This window comes from Folsomia candida, unplaced genomic scaffold, assembly GCF_002217175.1.
Source record: "Folsomia candida strain VU population unplaced genomic scaffold, ASM221717v1 Fcan01_Sc027, whole genome shotgun sequence".
In the NCBI taxonomy this organism is placed as follows: Eukaryota; Metazoa; Arthropoda; class Collembola; order Entomobryomorpha; family Isotomidae; genus Folsomia; species Folsomia candida.
This window is the reverse complement of record NW_019091219.1, coordinates 495027-511711: the sequence shown is the minus strand read 5'-3', so window position 1 is coordinate 511711 and position 16685 is coordinate 495027. Positions and strand designations below refer to the sequence as shown.

Genomic DNA, 16685 nt, shown 5'->3' with positions numbered 1-16685 from the left:
CGAAAATCTAAATTTTCTCCACTCTCCCAAGCGTTTCCTCGTCGCTTTCGACAATTTTTTTGCGCTTTTAGATTTACTGCGCATTTTCCACTCTTCGAATGCTAATATATGTGATAAACGAGCCCACTGGGAGATCATGTCTTGTCCAAATTCCATCCTAATTAAATTTATAATCTATGTTTTGAGACTAATTTCCTCAAATTCGGGGAGCATATGTAAATAAACTGAAATTCTCAATTCTGTTTAGTTTGGTTAATTACCTGGAATCAAATATTTATGTAAATAAATGTGATCCAGAAACAAAAACCTGCTGTATAGGATGCCCAAATCAAAACCAGGTTTCCTGGAAATGTTGTTTAGAAAACGAGAAGGTGAAATGCCAGGCTGCGACAATGTAGTTGGTGATGAATTTCGAGAGAGCAGAGTCCAACTGGGGGAGAAAAAAAGCAAGATCCGATCTGGGAAATATGTATCATTCTCCCCGTCCCGTCGTCGTCAAGGCGTCCCTCCGAATATCAGATCAACTCGAACAATTTACTCTCATATCTATTTATTTGTCCCCAATCTGCTCAAGATTTCATTCCTCAAAATCCAGACACCTGGTAGTGCGCAAATTTTTTCATTTTAGCTAAACAATTTGGGCGTACTCACGACAATGCTTTATTTATTTTTAATCGAATCCCATCTTGGAAAATCTGCAGATTTATGATATGAGAGACTCGCAAATTATGACTTTCGTAAATCTCGCAAATCTGCGAATAAAAACACGGATTTTCATGGATTGGTCTAACTTCTTTAGATCGTGATGCCTAGGATGAATTTGCGTAATAAAAATATGCTTATGCAGCTCCTTGGTCAATTTGTGACAAAAACAATCTCATGAATTTGAAGTAAGCGTTTTGAAAAATTTTGAAAATTTGACAAGCCATTCCTACCCTTAATTTGCGAAATATTCATTATTTGGTTATTAACAATTTAAACTTCATGAAACGACGCATTTTCTGCAAATCCATCGAATTATTTTCATGATTACGTACGTGACGGATTTTTGTCATGACAATTGTAATTTTCGTGCTCACATTTCCCAACAAGTCACAACTTTTTTTTCAACCAACCTAATAATTGGAAATACATACATAGACTCACATCCTTTGATCGACACGTGGAGAAAGTTTTTTTCCCCAAAGTTTGACACCTTGTGAAATCAGCCAATTAAAAAAAGTAACCCTTTCTCCCTCAAAGTTGACGAGATTCATTCGCATCAAAAAATATTTATTGTAGCAAATGATGAGCAAGAATCGATATCTCTGCTTGTGCATGAAGATAACCTTGGCATATGTAAATCATATGTACATATGCAAATGTCGAAGGTGTCCCTGAAAAAAAAATATTTGCATTCCTTCACTTCATGTTCGTATAATCATTTTCATGGAGCTTAAATCTAGCTTTAGCTCTGTTCTATGTCTTCAAATACAAATTTCTTAAGTGGCACTAATTCCTAAAGTTTCCTAACATAACAGGAACTGAACAGCATTCCATATTTTTATTTATGTAAGGTTTATTTTTGGCAGTGTAGCACTATCAAAAAACTGCTTACATCTGTTGGCATGTTTTCACGACCGACTAAAAACTGAACAATTTCAATTTCAAGTTCAATTTTTTAATCTCTAGTTTTAAGCATAGTGCAAAAATTACCATTGCATCAAAGCACGAACAATTGAATGAATTTATCTGAACATTCTTGAAGTCTTTGCCGTATTAGAAATTTGCCAATTTAAAGAGATTAATTTGTGGTTGTCCGAGATTACAAATGTATGCGAGCCACATCAAGGCATCATCCTTTGTACGTTTAACTCATGAACTTAACTTATAAAGCTTGGGAAAGCTTCAAAATTACCACATTACTTAAACAGTCGTCATTTCAGAAATTGATTTTAATCTGCCTTGTTATATTTTAGTTATTACATTTTCCTTCTTTCCCACATGCCTGTAACCTCAAAAAGGAGAAAAGCATCACAAGGAATAAGATAACTACATGGCAACTCTGGTAAATAATGCGACAAAGTCCTGAACTTTCGCCTCAGTCACAATTCCGAGAAAATCACACTTCATTTTTTAAATGAGTACAAAGGGAATACATTTCTACGAGTGAAGAAATCAGGTAAGCAGGAAGTTCCTGCTTACCGTCGCATTTGGCAAATTCATTTCTTCTTAACGGTGTAACAAAGCTAAATATTTTTAATCAGACAAATTATTTATTAAAGTTGTAAATACATCAGTATTTACTTGGTGTCGCAATTCGCCCCAATGTAAAATTTTACATTAACATATTTTGGCAATAATTAGTCCATCTAAAGGGAAAGTGTAAATCCCTTGAAATACAACTTAAAAGAAACTTTTAAAACTTTTTAAAAACGAAATCTAAAACTACAAATTGACATATATATATAGTTACTTTCAGCTCAAAATGTGAGCCAGAAAACTGGATCAAAGTGAAAGAGTAGTCAACAGGTAAAAAGAAGGTTGAGAGATGTGGGTCGTGCATAAGGAATATTTCCAATTTCGCGGGAGGAGTGAAAGTCCAAAAATTTCATGATATTACTAACAAATTTCAATTCCCTACCCAACGCTTCACACCCAAAAGTATCCTATTCTTGACGCACAACCCCTCACAGAATTCCGGGAATTGTTGTTGCCATGCTTGGAAATTGTAGAGACCGGATTCAATTCCCCCTCAGTAGCAGAAATACGTTTAGGACGAAAATCTCTCTCTGATTTCTCTCCCCCTCCTCACTTTCACTCACCTTTCCCTAAAAAATAACGAGATTTATTCATTTCTCGGCACGATCTGGATGATTCCAAAGTGGATCACTCACTTGGTAGATAAAGGTGGCTGTGATTCTCTCAGAAAAATCTATCCATCAAATTTACACGGGGTCATTTCAATAGAGATATATAATACCTGTCCGTTTTCATATCGGCAGTGAAGTGGCACAAATTTACTTGGATTTGATAAAAATGCGCATATGCATATATGTCCTTGAAGGTACATACATAGAAGAGATGAAGAGCAGAGGGGATGAAACCAAGGAGAAAGCACGTCTCTGCAACCCCTACAAGTGCCATCTCGCGTTCTTTACTGGGTCAAAAATATTGATGTCACCATTTTTGCAAGGTTTCTTGTATCGATAATGTGAATGTATTTCAATTGCAGTTTATCTTTGGGTACAAACTGAGAGCGGGCATGTTTCCCATAAAATATCGTATGTTGTATCATACATATGTATGATATCTTCCATATACCTTGGTCAAAGATCCCGAGTGTCTCAAATAGTTCACCTTTCAGGAATGTCTCATCTTTCCCAAGTGACTCATATTTCCCAAATATATTGTTTTCCAAATATCTCATCTTTCCCAAATTTATCATCTCATCTTTCTCGAATATTGCATCTCATCCTTCCCCTATGTTTCATCTAATCTTTCCCAAATCTCACATCTGTCCAAAATGTTGCATCTTTCCCAACTTCTTCATCTTCTTCAATGCACGAATCTCTCAAAATCTACACTGTGCACGTCTTCTTCTCATGTTCGTATTCGAATGAGATCAATCGGTGAAGCATGGGGAAAATTCCTCATTAGCTTTAGAAATGGATTAAGCATGTAAAAAATAAATCACATGCTTCATACTATTTGTTTATGCATAGTACATGCCTCTATACGTATTCCTAAATATAAAAAACTTAAATGGTTAGTGGGAAAGTTCTTACAAGCCACATGTAATCAGAAATGTTTTCCACTGATTTTTCTAAAATCAAAACTACAAAATCAAGGACCTAAACACAAGCAAGAGTTTGCAAGACACTGAAGCATTTTTCCAGTTTAAGAAAGTTTTGGTTTGGCAAAAAGATTTATTCCCAACATCCGAAGAGAGATGTAAGCCATATATGTGCATATGTAGATACATAGTTTTGTATAATGAAAATGCTCGTTTTTAGGCCTTTTAAGATGGCCTTATAGATTTACCAAGATGTCTGTCTGTCCGTCCGTCTGTGCGTCCGTCTGTGCGCACGATAACTCTCTTTAAACACATGCAATCGACTTGAAATTTTGCACACTTCATCTTCGGGTCAAAAGTAAGGATGAGTTCGGAGATGGGCCTGATCGGCCAAGTAGTTGGCCAGTGGGGGTCTTTTCCACCCAAATGTGTTGCCATTAACTACCAAGATGGTATTAATGCCATCTTAAAAGGCCCCGCAAAGTTGCTTGGAGTAGGTTTTGTAAACTCAAAACATTCGCAATTTGCGAATCGCAAATCTTTGAGTTCTGCAGAAGTGTCATGAACTGTTTTACTGTTTAGTCCCGGTTTTAAGATAAAATCCGACAGAAACCTGTCTGACGTGTGCATTGTTAGTATACATATTTTACCCCGGAACAGGGGAGATGTATCTCATCTCAACCACATGAAATGTATTTCCACAAATGAGGCAGAATGAGACGCAAAAAGGAGAAAGCTTCTCCCTGCTCAAATCTGTAGGCGAAAGTTTTCTCCTGCATGGGGACCGTGCAAGGTGCATAAAGAAGATATTACATTTTCACAGAATCCCCCCCCCCCGATTCTCAAATGGTGACAATGGGTGACCCATGAAAGCGGACAAGTTATGATGACGGCACTTTTTTAATTGAGAACATGCTTTATGCACGATCTCACCCTTACATTCAGCTTGAGAAGAATACGACCACCTGGGTATCATCCAGAGCCACCAATACGACGAGAATCACTACTTATCCTCAACTGGCTCCAGATGGAACCAGATGGAACTGCCTGGACAAATTAACTTTTGCGGAATACATAAATCTCAATTTGTCTCTGAAATTAATTTTTGAACAGTTCTGTGCAAAATTTGGTACTCTAATTCCTTCTAAGGAATTGGAGATTGGAGTGCGTAATGAGGCTTTATTTGTAACATGTTTTTCTGACATTGTAGCTCATTTCATGTCTGGCTTTGGATTTTTCAACTTTACTTCTCCACCGACAAATTTTGTACGAAGAGGAACATTAGCTGAATCCGTCACTGCGATTCCGTCCGAGTTCCGTGTAAAGGCAAGTAATCAGAATGATTGTTCACGGGAAATGTCATCGTACCAAAATTCTGTTAATTTTTTGCTGGAGAGAAATTTGGCACAAAATACGAGTATGCATATCTGCGAATTAGCATCATAAACTTTCCATATTTATTTGCATGCAAAATTTAGGATTTTCCGACCAATTTTAAATTTCACCTGTGTAAATTTCATGCAGATTTCGCCAATCGCACTTGTAAATGTAACTCCCATTTGATCCCCACTAGTCCAATAAATTAATTTGACAATGAAATATTGTTTTTTAAGAATTTGTTTCCATCATGTGCATATTTGAAACCTATACTTTCGTATAAAATGAGACCTGCACGTGTATGAAAGATCGTCTTTATTTATTCCGATATATGCAGACCGTTTTATTACTTAGCTAATATTGGATACACTCTTAAAAATGTGGTGAAGTCGCGTTAGGCGCATAACACTCTCATAGTAACAGGGTTGCCGTAACCGTAACAATACGGTAATAAATTGTATTAGAAGGGTAAGAAATTCCCTCAAGTTTGGGTAATACTTTCCTTACCAGAGCCTTGAGGAGGATTTAGGTTCTGTATACCCATATGCTTTAGTTATCCTTCGGTGATAAATACATAATTACCGAATCGGTCGGATTGCATAATACTTCCGGTCGTAACAATCGCATCCCAAATTATTCAGCGTGTACATACACCCCAGCATCTTTCTTTCAAAGAGATGAATAACAACTTTCACAATTAAATTAAATCAAAAATTTGTCTCGTAAGTAATTACGCCTAATTATCCATAGTTTTAGCTACACAAAAGAAGAAAGAAAAGGCAACTCTCACGTCAACGAGTTTGTCAGGTGAATCCACTCCAGGGTAAAGAAAACCCCGGGGTTTTGCTATTGAAAACCAATACCCAAGGGTTTTGCGCGGCATTTATAAAACCACCCCCACCCCCACCCCCATCAAATCCACCCCACCCCCACCCTCATCCACCCCACCCCCACCCTCATCCACCCCACCCCCACCCCCATCCACCCCCACAATTTTTATGGGGCAACGTGAGATACCTTGGGGCAAAGTGAGATTCTATTTTATATTGGGGTATCGTTCGTAATTAGCGAGCGAAGCGAGCAGGTTAGGTTAGATCATCTAGGTACGCGGAAAGCCTGGAAGGCTGAGCTAGCAAACCTAGCTAGCTAGGCTTTATAGAACCTAGGTAGCTAGGGTAGCTAGAACCTAGGTAGCTAGGCTAGATAGAACCTAGGTAGCTAGGCTAGATAGAACCTAGGTAGAAATTCTAGCTAGCTAACCTAGGTAGCTCTGCTAGCTAGCTAACCTAGGTAGCTCTGCTAGCTAGCAAGGTGGGGGTGGATGAGGGTGGGGGTGGGGGTGGATTTGATGGGGGTGGGGGTGGATTTGGGTGGGGGTGGGGGTGGTTTTATAAATGCCGGTTTTGCGGGTAGTCGGGGTTTTGAGGCCCAGTATCCCCAGTGTATCACGTTGTAAAAAAAAACTTTTTGGTCAGTAATTTCGCTACAAAGCTGTTTATTTATCAAATTTTAACAATCAATAAAATTGCTGGTAATGTTCTGTTATCATAATTTTTTAAGTTTGAAAACCCCAACTACTCCCCGTGAATATTGCTCATACAAATTTGCTACCCCAAGACCCACCGAAAAACGCAACTACCCAATACCCCTGTTTATTTAAACAGTTTAATTCTGGCCAGAAAAATCATAAATTTTCGACCAATTCATACATAAAGAAGCGGAGGTAGAATGAGACAATCTGTCGAAATCATGCATGGGGCTCGTGCATATTGAATGTATTCAATTTGAATAGAATTATTTCCCCCTCCCCCAATGGCAAGGAAGGATACGATGTGATGCCGTGGCCCGCCTGCATTGAGGACATTATTTACGCACGATCCCATGCTGTTGGACAGACAAATTCAGCCAAAAATAGCATATGAACGAGTAGATTCGCTTGAGAAACTCGGTGACACGTGGCGGGGGTTGCTTTTTCTTACTCCTCTTGTGTAATTAGTTTGCACCTATAATTATCCCTAAGTGGGCGTAATTAATTACGAGACACAAATTTTTGATTTAATTTAATTGTGAAAGTCTCTCTCTCTATCCATCTCTTTGAAAGTAAGATTTTGGTTCACACAGGTCTTTACATGCACATTGTTACAAATCCGGCAAAGTCACGCAGGTATTGATTTCTCGGTGTTAAAGTTGTTACCGCCTGGTATTAAGAATTATACCCGGTCCGTAAAAATTTACGACCAGACATTGTAAAACTTTAATATCAGGTTATTACTATTTACAATACTATAAAAATGGATTTTTTTTTCATTTTCAGGGAACTACTACTGAGCAAAAATTGTGTTTAATTTTTAAAATCAGGCTAAATTTCAAAAAGTTACAGCGTTTTGAGAAATCCAGATTTTGGCAGAACTTTTTTGACAATTCTTTCACGGGAAAATATAGGAAATAATTACAGCAAAATAATTCTGACCAAAAACTGGGTTTAATTTTTAAAATCGTGCTAAAATTCGAAACGTTACAGGGTTTCCTGTAACTTTTCAAAAATCCTGATTGTTGCTGATTTTTTTTAAATAGGATACGTAAGGATACGTAATATAGAAAGCTTACAGTTAATCTGATCCATTGGTGCAGAATGCATCGATTCCCTCAATTCTGTCAACGCGTCAACGATTGTTTCTAATTTGCATCAATTGATGCAAAATTATCTTTAACACACAGAAAAAGCTGTCAATACCTCTCATGCTACGCAGGGCGATCAGATAATAATATTGAGCAGCAGAAGGATCCATTTTTACCCCACTTTCTCTCACGTACCCATATTTGCAAATTTTTCCCCTCCTTCTGAAACCCACCATTTGAACCTAATCTCTCTTACAAGACACAACTTTCTCCTCAAAATGCCTCACTTCAAATATTCCGCCATCGTGGGAACCTCCGTCTTTCAAGATGGCGGAGAACCCTTTCGAAATTACCGTGGATTCGAAGTACCCCATAACACCACGACCTTGTTCCCTGAACCCGCCTCATTTCGCGAATTAAGTCAACTTTCCATCAATTTTGTGCTTATCTACTCCCTCCTCTTTATCATCTCTGCCACCCTGAATGTTTCCGAGCTTATCAGTGTCATCCGATACTATAAGCGCCACCGGACCAGTAGAATCACGAATCTGTACCGGCACCTCTGCATTGCCGACCTTCTCGTCACTTTTACCGCCATGTTGATGGAAATTCTGTGGCGAATTACGATCCAGTGGTATGGCGGAAACCTGTTGTGTAAAGGATGCCAATTTTTGCAAGCTTTTTCGCAATACTTGAGCTCTCTGGTGGTAACGGGGATCACGGTGGATAAATATTTCGCGATAATGTATCCCTTAAAGTTGGCGGGGGCGGAGGATAGGGTTAAATTGATGGGGGGACTGGCCTGGGTGGGAGCGACGGTGTGTGCGGCACCACAGGTGAGGAAATTATGTATGAACGTGTAAAGCATACCTGTTTAAAAAAAACTTTTTTCATTCAAAGTTCAGTTATCTTGCATAATTTGTAACTGAAGATTTTCATTCACGTTCAGTCATTTTCTTTCAAACTCAGTTCATTTCACTTCATCTGACTTCATTCTTACTTCGCCCCATGTGTTAAGAATAAGGTAAAAAATGAAAGGAGTGAGAAATCCTTTCATTCATTACGCATTCATCTGTTCAGATGAATGATTCAGTCATTTCAAAATGACTGAATCATTCACTCATTTTCATTCACATTACAGGAAATTCATTTTCATTCACCATCACAATCAGTCATATGAATGAAAGTGAACAGGTATGGTTAAAAGGCAATCGGGTAAACTAATGAAAGTAAAATTCACTTCACCAAATTTTTTAGTCTGTCGCAAAATAAAAATAAAAACACAAAGGCGCATTTTTCACCGAATTTTAATAATGAAGAACTGATCTAAATGGAAAAAAACTGAAATTTTGCAGATCGTCATTTACAATGTCACTCCTCATCCAAACTTCCCAAATTTCCAGCAATGTGTAGCAGCCTCATTTATCCTTCAGAATCAAGCCCATGAGCTGACGTATAGCATATTTTCTCTCTCCGTGGTCTACTTTCTTCCAGTGACGGTAATCATCTTCACGTATGGGAGCATCCTCTGTAAAATATTCGACGCCAAGGATACCACCCAACAACCTGACCTCGAGTTATCTATAGGTAATGGTAACAGGGAGACGCGTCCTTAACAAAATTAAAAATTTTGAACAAAATTAAAAATTTTGAACAAAATTAAAAATTTTGAACAAAATTTCCTGTTGATTATAAAATTCGGAATAAGTACGTAAATCTTAAACGGATTTTAATTAACGAATCCGTTACAACTAAAAGTTTTAACCAAAAATCCATATTTCGATCGTGACGGACAAACTGATAGGGGACCGTCCATAAATTATGTCACGCAAGAGGGCGTCGGGGGAAAGGGACACATGTTGGACAACAGGGATCGGAATTCGTGGCAGTGTACAAAATTTAGTCTAAAATAATAAACTAATTTCAGTAATCAATTTGTACATATGAGTTTTGGGCCAAACTCAAAAGTTGCAAAAAAATTCGCACATTTCGACTTGTACATATCTTAACAAAACTGGCTTAGTGCGCCTAAAATATTGTTACGGAATATTGTTCTACTTAATATTACGCAAATTTATGACTTCAAAATTGTAGCAGGACGAAAATTTACGCCTTGATGAATACATTACTTTTTATTATTCACTTCAATTTTATAAAGATACCCAATTTTTTGACCCAGCAAGATTTACAAGATTTACGAAATTTGTCAGAAACGTTACGTTATCTCAAAACTCTAAATTTTTCCCTTTATTAGATGAACACAGATCAGTAACTCCATCTAATCAAGAAGAAGATCAGAACACGACCAAAATGCATGGTAACTTTCCACTTGACACGATTACCTCAATTATCCCAGATGCCGACGCAATTCAGCCCGAACTTTTACCCGAGGTACCAATTTCCCCAGGGGAAAGGCCCCCCCACGGCTTGAATTTGGATCCAGCATGACTAATTGATGTTGACGTGGTATCACTTTCGGGGTCTGCCAGGGGTCGATCACCTCCATTTCTGCGGCGAAATCAGGCCGGCGGCCGACTCTTGGCGCGGGCTAGGGCGAAAACGCTACGGACAACGTTTATCATTTTAGCAACGTTTCTCCTCTGTTGGACGCCATATGTCGTCATGACCTCGTGGTAAGGGGACGTGCATAAATAATGTGATCAATTTTAGGGAAATTCTGACCCACGTTTTGATTATTGTTACTCATTTATGAATCCTTCTGACTCTTGTGCAGGTACATGGTAAATCGTGCCAGCGCCCTGTCCTCCGTCCCGAGATGGGTTCAAGAGGGTATTTTCGTCCTAGCAATGATGAATTCTGCCATAAATCCGCTGATTTATGGGTCATTCGGCGACCGGAAACTGTCGTTGTCAGGCTGCTTTTCCAAATAGTGCGTGGTCGACCATACATATGTACACACATAGCCTTAGCATTAGTTAGTAAAGCATAACTTACGTTTATATACACAGTATACATATGTATTTACTTGTATTTTTTAATTATAGTTACAATTTAAGTATGTGAACATTTAGCTTTTTATAGGTTAATTGAAGAGATCAACGTCGACGGTTTATGTACATTTGTGGCGCAGGCGGCGTCAACATTGATAACTTAACGTATCTCATGAACCTGTAAAGCATTTTAGAAGTATGCAACTTTATTTTAAATTGTACTTTTACAATCTTGATGTGGACTGTGTTTTCCTTCAAAACCTGAGGAAAATAACAAATGTCAAGTGGCGAAGTGGGTAGAAAGGGAATAAATTTCGTGTAGAAATCCGGGGAAGCCAATTTAAGCAGGAATTAACTTTCTGCTTATCGTCGCCTCGGCCAAATTTACTTTTCCTATTCTTACGCAATATGACAAAGGGATTTATAACTAGACAAAGCAACTTATTTACGTTAAGCGAAGTAAGTGGCTGGCATCTCAATTCGCCCCAATCTAAATTTTGACAACAATTAGTCTACCCACGTGAATCCCTTGGAAGAAAGTATTCTAAAACTTTTAAAATATTTTACAACGAAATCCAAAAGTACAAATTCACACGCATGTATCCTTTCTGCTTCAAATCTGAGACGTAGAAGTGAGAGAGTAGTCAACAGGTAAAATAAGGTTTGAGTAGTGCGGGTCATACGTAAAGAATCTCCCTAATTCTACGGTGAAATGAAATTCCAGAAATTTGAGATGAAATTTCAAAACGTTCATAAAATCCGTTTCTTCACGCTTCACCCCCAATACGTGCCCCATCCTTGTCGCACGACCCTACCGAATTCGGGGAAATGTTGTGCTGCCTAGGAACAGGGACCCGATTCAATTCCCTCAGAAAAAGATTCTTCACAGTAAAAAGTCTCATCTTTTCTACCTCGGAAGTCCTAGGAAATAATGAATTTATTCACTTCTCGGCATCAACTTTATGATTCCAAAGTGGATCTCACATTTGAGAGATAGAAGGATACCCCTTGATTTGCTCGATTTTCTAAGAAATTCTGTCCATTTACTTTACGCCTAGGTCATTTCAGTATGTACATGGAGACAGAAATTCATTGCTTATTCACATTGTAAGATGATCATATCGCAAAAATAGAACGTATTTGTTTCGATTTGATGAAAATGTATGTGCAGATGTCCTTGATTTCAAAGGCAGAAGAGACGAAAAGGGGGGATGAAACCATGGAGAAGGTACGTCTCCGCAGCCCCTAAAAGTGCTATATCGCCATCTTTATTACATACGTTGCCCCTCGCAAAGACCTTGATCTAAATATTGCCCAACATTTGTAAGACTTCACAAATGTAGTCAGAAATGTATCAATACTTGCTACATATATATTTGGGAAAGTTGAGACGAGGTGTTTACCTAGGAAAGTTGAGACAGGATATTTGGGAAAGATGAGACGAGATATTTGGGAAAGATGAGACGGGATATTTGGGAAAAATGAGACGAGGTATTTCGGAAAGTTGAGACGGGATATTTGGGAAAGATGAGACGAGATATTTGGGAAAGTTGAGACGAGGTGTTTACCTAGGAAAGTTGAGACAGGATATTTGGGAAAGATGAGACGAGATATTTGGAAAGATGAGACGGAATGTTTGGGAAAGATGAGACGAGATATTTGGGAAGGTTGAGACAGGGTATTTTGGAACGCTGACACGAGGTGTTTTTTACAGATAAAACTGAAAACTCTCTCTGAAAACTCCCTGCTCAAATCGAAGACGAAACTCCCCTACCTGGGGCCCGTGCATAAAGCATGTATTACATCTTCACAGAATTTTACCTGCCCCCCCCCCTGTCCTCAAATTGTGAGGTAACTATAAAACAAGGACAAAACACGACGCCGCCGCTCTTTTGATTTGAGGGCATCCTTAATGCACGATCCTATGCTTATATACAAAAGGAACCCGTGCAGCTTCACCTGTCCATCCAATTCATCCAAAGCCACCCAATCTGATGAGAATCACATTTATTGACTAAAAAGGCTCCACGCAGATGGATCTGCCTGGCCTTTCGTTCAACAGGTTGAATGCTACAGGATATGTGTATTAAGCGTATTAAGTCCCGTATCACCTACATAAATACATACATATATGATTTAATATGCACATTACTTTACAAGGCTGTACTGCATGATAAGAGTCAACGGCAAATCTATATGATAAGATCTATGAGCAAGCTTATCGCCGTACAAACCAGCCACGTAGACATGCATACAACTGCGAAGGAGCAACTATTTTGTAATAATTCTTTCCAACTGATGATGATTTATAAATTTTACGGTAAGTCGAAATTTTATTAAAATACATATACATATATTGAACTTTTGGGGTAAATGTATATTTTATGTGCATGCTTATATATTTTTTTGTGGTAAAACAAAGTTGGGTTTTAACAAAATTTTGTGTAAATTTATATCTTTGATCCAGGTCAACTCTTCTAAGAAGGTTTTTATCCATCTGATATCCTCGTTTCCAAAAAGTCTAAAGAAATGGCATCGCATCAAATTTTTCAAAATAATGAAAATCTCGATGAGGACGAGCTATCTTTCTTTCGAATGGACTCAAGCCTGGGACATGGAGCGTATGGCCTCGTCATGAAAGCTACAGATATACGGAACAATTCCAACCATGCTATAAAATTTCTATTTCCGCGCTTGGCGGGAATCTCCTTCTTCAGTTTCCTCACTTGGAAGCGAGCAACCTCACGATGAGTGGAAACTAATTATGCGAGAGTGTAAAATCGCCACAACGCTACCACTACATGAGAATATTGTAAAGGTGAGGATTGTTTTTCTCTAAATTCTAAAAGTATTTCTATCTTACAGCCATAACCATAAGTATAATCGACCGGAAGTTGAAAATTGTAGTGACACGTTTTTTCTCTGACATATCTAGGTCATCGCTGTGCTTGATGGCAGCTTTACTGAATCTCGGTTCAACGACGTATTACCGGAACGTATCCTTAAAACCGTTAAAGAAATCGTGATCCGAAATAATCTCCTTCTAACCCTGAAGCACGGGACGTATTTAAATTTACGTTGTCTCCAGATGGAACTGTGCGGTGAAAATTTAAGACAATGGCTCAACCACCCAGGTAAAATCGAAGGTCCCACCCTTCTTCACGAACAATTTTCCATCATTAAAAACCTTATCGATGGACTTGCCCATTTGCACAAACATAAAATCTTACATCGCGACCTTAAACCAGAAAATGTGATGTTCTCCCAGCCAGGATTTGTACTTCCCGTGAAAATCGGAGACTTTGGTCTTTGTCGATATCTACATTCTGAAAAAAGCGGAACAGATTCTCTCACAAGTTGGAGAGGAACGGTCCACTACATGGCCCCTGAGAGTCAAAGTAATGAATACAGCTTTTCAACCGATCTTTACTCGTTGGGATTAATAATATGGGAGGTAGCCCAGCTCATTAAATCAGAAGAGAGGCATAGATTATTCCAGGGCCTTACTATCGACAAGGACGAAACCTTGGTTACCGTAAAGCCAGAAACGTTCGGGTTACGTGATCTCGTTATAGCCTTAACGAAAAGGAAAGAAGCAGATCGGCTACAAGATATACATCAAATTAACAAACAATTCGTTGAATTCATGTTCTGTGATTTAAAACAACACTATTCAGTAGAAAACATTTGGAACTTCCCGCTGATTGCACGGGATGAGATGGAACTACATAATATTTTATCCACCGCAAAACCAGGATCGACGATCCAGTTAATTAAAAAATCTATGTCGGACACTTTACCTTGAAAGGCAAAAGCATCACGATTATTGGGAAGGGAGAAAACACTGTATTGGAACTTGATGGACGTGCAAGTGTTCTTGTCGTGCATGGAACGGACCACAACATTTCACATGTTAAAATTACGCAAATTCAAGACGATCCAAGATCTACTTGTTTAAGGGTTGAGGGTGGCAAAAACTGTTTTCGTGACGTGTTTCTTTCCGGGGCAAAAGAGTGTATTAAGATATCTGGTAGTGACAATAAATTTGATAAGGTGAATATTTCTGAGGCTAGGGTTGGTATAAATATATCTGGTTCCCAGAATGAATTGCGTAGCATTATGCTTGATGGAGTCACAAGTTATTGTGTACGTGTTAGTGGATCATCAAATACCATATCGGATATCACAGCTAAAAATGCTAAATATTGTATTATCTCGTCAGGTGGGTATAATAAGTTCTGCGAAATCAAATTCGATCTGGGAAAATACCGAGGGAATCGTGAGTCACTTGTTAAATTTGAGGAATTTGCACACTTCAACCAAATCGAAAATTATACGGCTTATAACACTCAAAATTCAAGGCCGGAACTTTTCATCACATCCAACAATTGTATAGTAAGCAGCAGCATATTCAATTCAGTTTATATCCATGGCAACAACGCTACACTAACAGATGTGGATGGAGGTGAAGAAATTTATATCTACTCCGATTCCAATGGGGTAGTTTTAAAGAATTGCAATGCTTCATTTCTTACAGCGACTCACAAAGTTCAACGTATCGCTTCAAAATTTGAGGAAGTGCAAGTACTAGCATTAACATAAACATTTTCAAATATTTATTTATAGGCGACGACTATTCAGATTATGTCATGCCGTGTGAAAGGAAATATTTACTGGTGGAGAAGAAAATAACCTAATCTTACTTCTGCTTTGACAAGTTTTTATAAGTATTAAATAAATCATTTACATATATAATTAGATTGATCGGCGTGGTGGACATATTTTTGAAATTGAATGTATTGACGAACTTTCGGCACATAGAGATACCTTCATCAGGTCATAAATTTTAATAAATAATAAATCATTTACCAATTAAGCTTTCTTACCTTCTTATTACATACAAATTTAGTATCATGTTATTTTTATTATCATTTATTATCATGTTAAATGGCATATGTATGTCAAGCGTACTGGTACATGTTTCTCCGGACAAGAAATTATTGGCAATGAATTTAACTTTTAACTTAATCTGTATTTATAATAATTTATCAATTTTCTAATTTTCTAATCAGCTAAGTTAACCGGATGCAAAGCTCTGGACTAGTCCACATTCTCCGCAATTACGAAATACAAAATTAACCTGGCAAATTAAATTTTCCCAAATTTACAACAAGGTAAATTTAAAAAGTTTGTCAGTTATAATTTATCTATAAATCAGTAAATAAATATGACTACCAAATTGTAAGAAGAATTATTATCTTTACCACGAAACCTTTAATACATAACTTACTGAATATAAGAGTATAAATATTTTTAAAATACTTTTGTATTTTTCTTAATTAAACATTTATTTATGGAAGTTTACATTCTGTTATATACTTTCTGTTTTAGAGGACATTAATTCATTTTTTAGCTCGTATTAAAAATAGTTTATATGCGTAATGTAGTATTTTTCTATTATAATTTTTTTGTTTAATATTTATCTACATGTTTACACATACACATATTTACATATCATATGTCCAAAAACAAGATTGCAAGAGACCAGATTTGTTCCTGAACTTTATTCAATTGCGAGGAAACAAGTTACTATTTTTTACAAATAGTAAAATACATTTTCACTTTTAGTTTTGATTTTTCTTGTACGATTTTTTGTGTTGTTTTGTGGAAAATGAACTACAATCAGGAAATGCTTAATGCACGATCCCACATACTTATGAACATGTATACTCAAGAAAACCACCCGATTCACCCAGTGCCACCAATCTCAAACTTGTCGAATCCATTCGCTGCAGACGACCAGATGGATCTGCTTGGAGAGTTTTGATAAAAACCTTGCTGAATCTGTGACATTAAATTTTTGGCAGTGATTTAATAATGCTTTGTATTTTATAATTTGACCCTTTTCTTAACAATAAATGTATACAAGAAGGATCTAATTTTACAATAAGTACATACCGGAC

The 16685-nt window shown here is 37.5% G+C and overlaps 1 protein-coding gene across 1 annotated transcript; it reads left to right on the top strand.

Moving 5' to 3' along the window:
* The first annotated feature begins 12958 nt into the window (after positions 1-12958).
* Positions 12959-15599, top strand: LOC118438893 (cell division protein kinase 2 homolog). The gene is made up of 3 exons (XM_035859728.1): positions 12959-13042; positions 13190-13540; positions 13658-15599. The coding sequence occupies exons 2-3, from the start codon at positions 13487-13489 to the stop codon at positions 14525-14527; spliced, it is 924 nt and encodes a 307-aa protein (XP_035715621.1). The 5' UTR covers positions 12959-13042; positions 13190-13486; the 3' UTR covers positions 14528-15599.
* The last annotated feature ends 1086 nt before the right edge of the window (positions 15600-16685 follow it).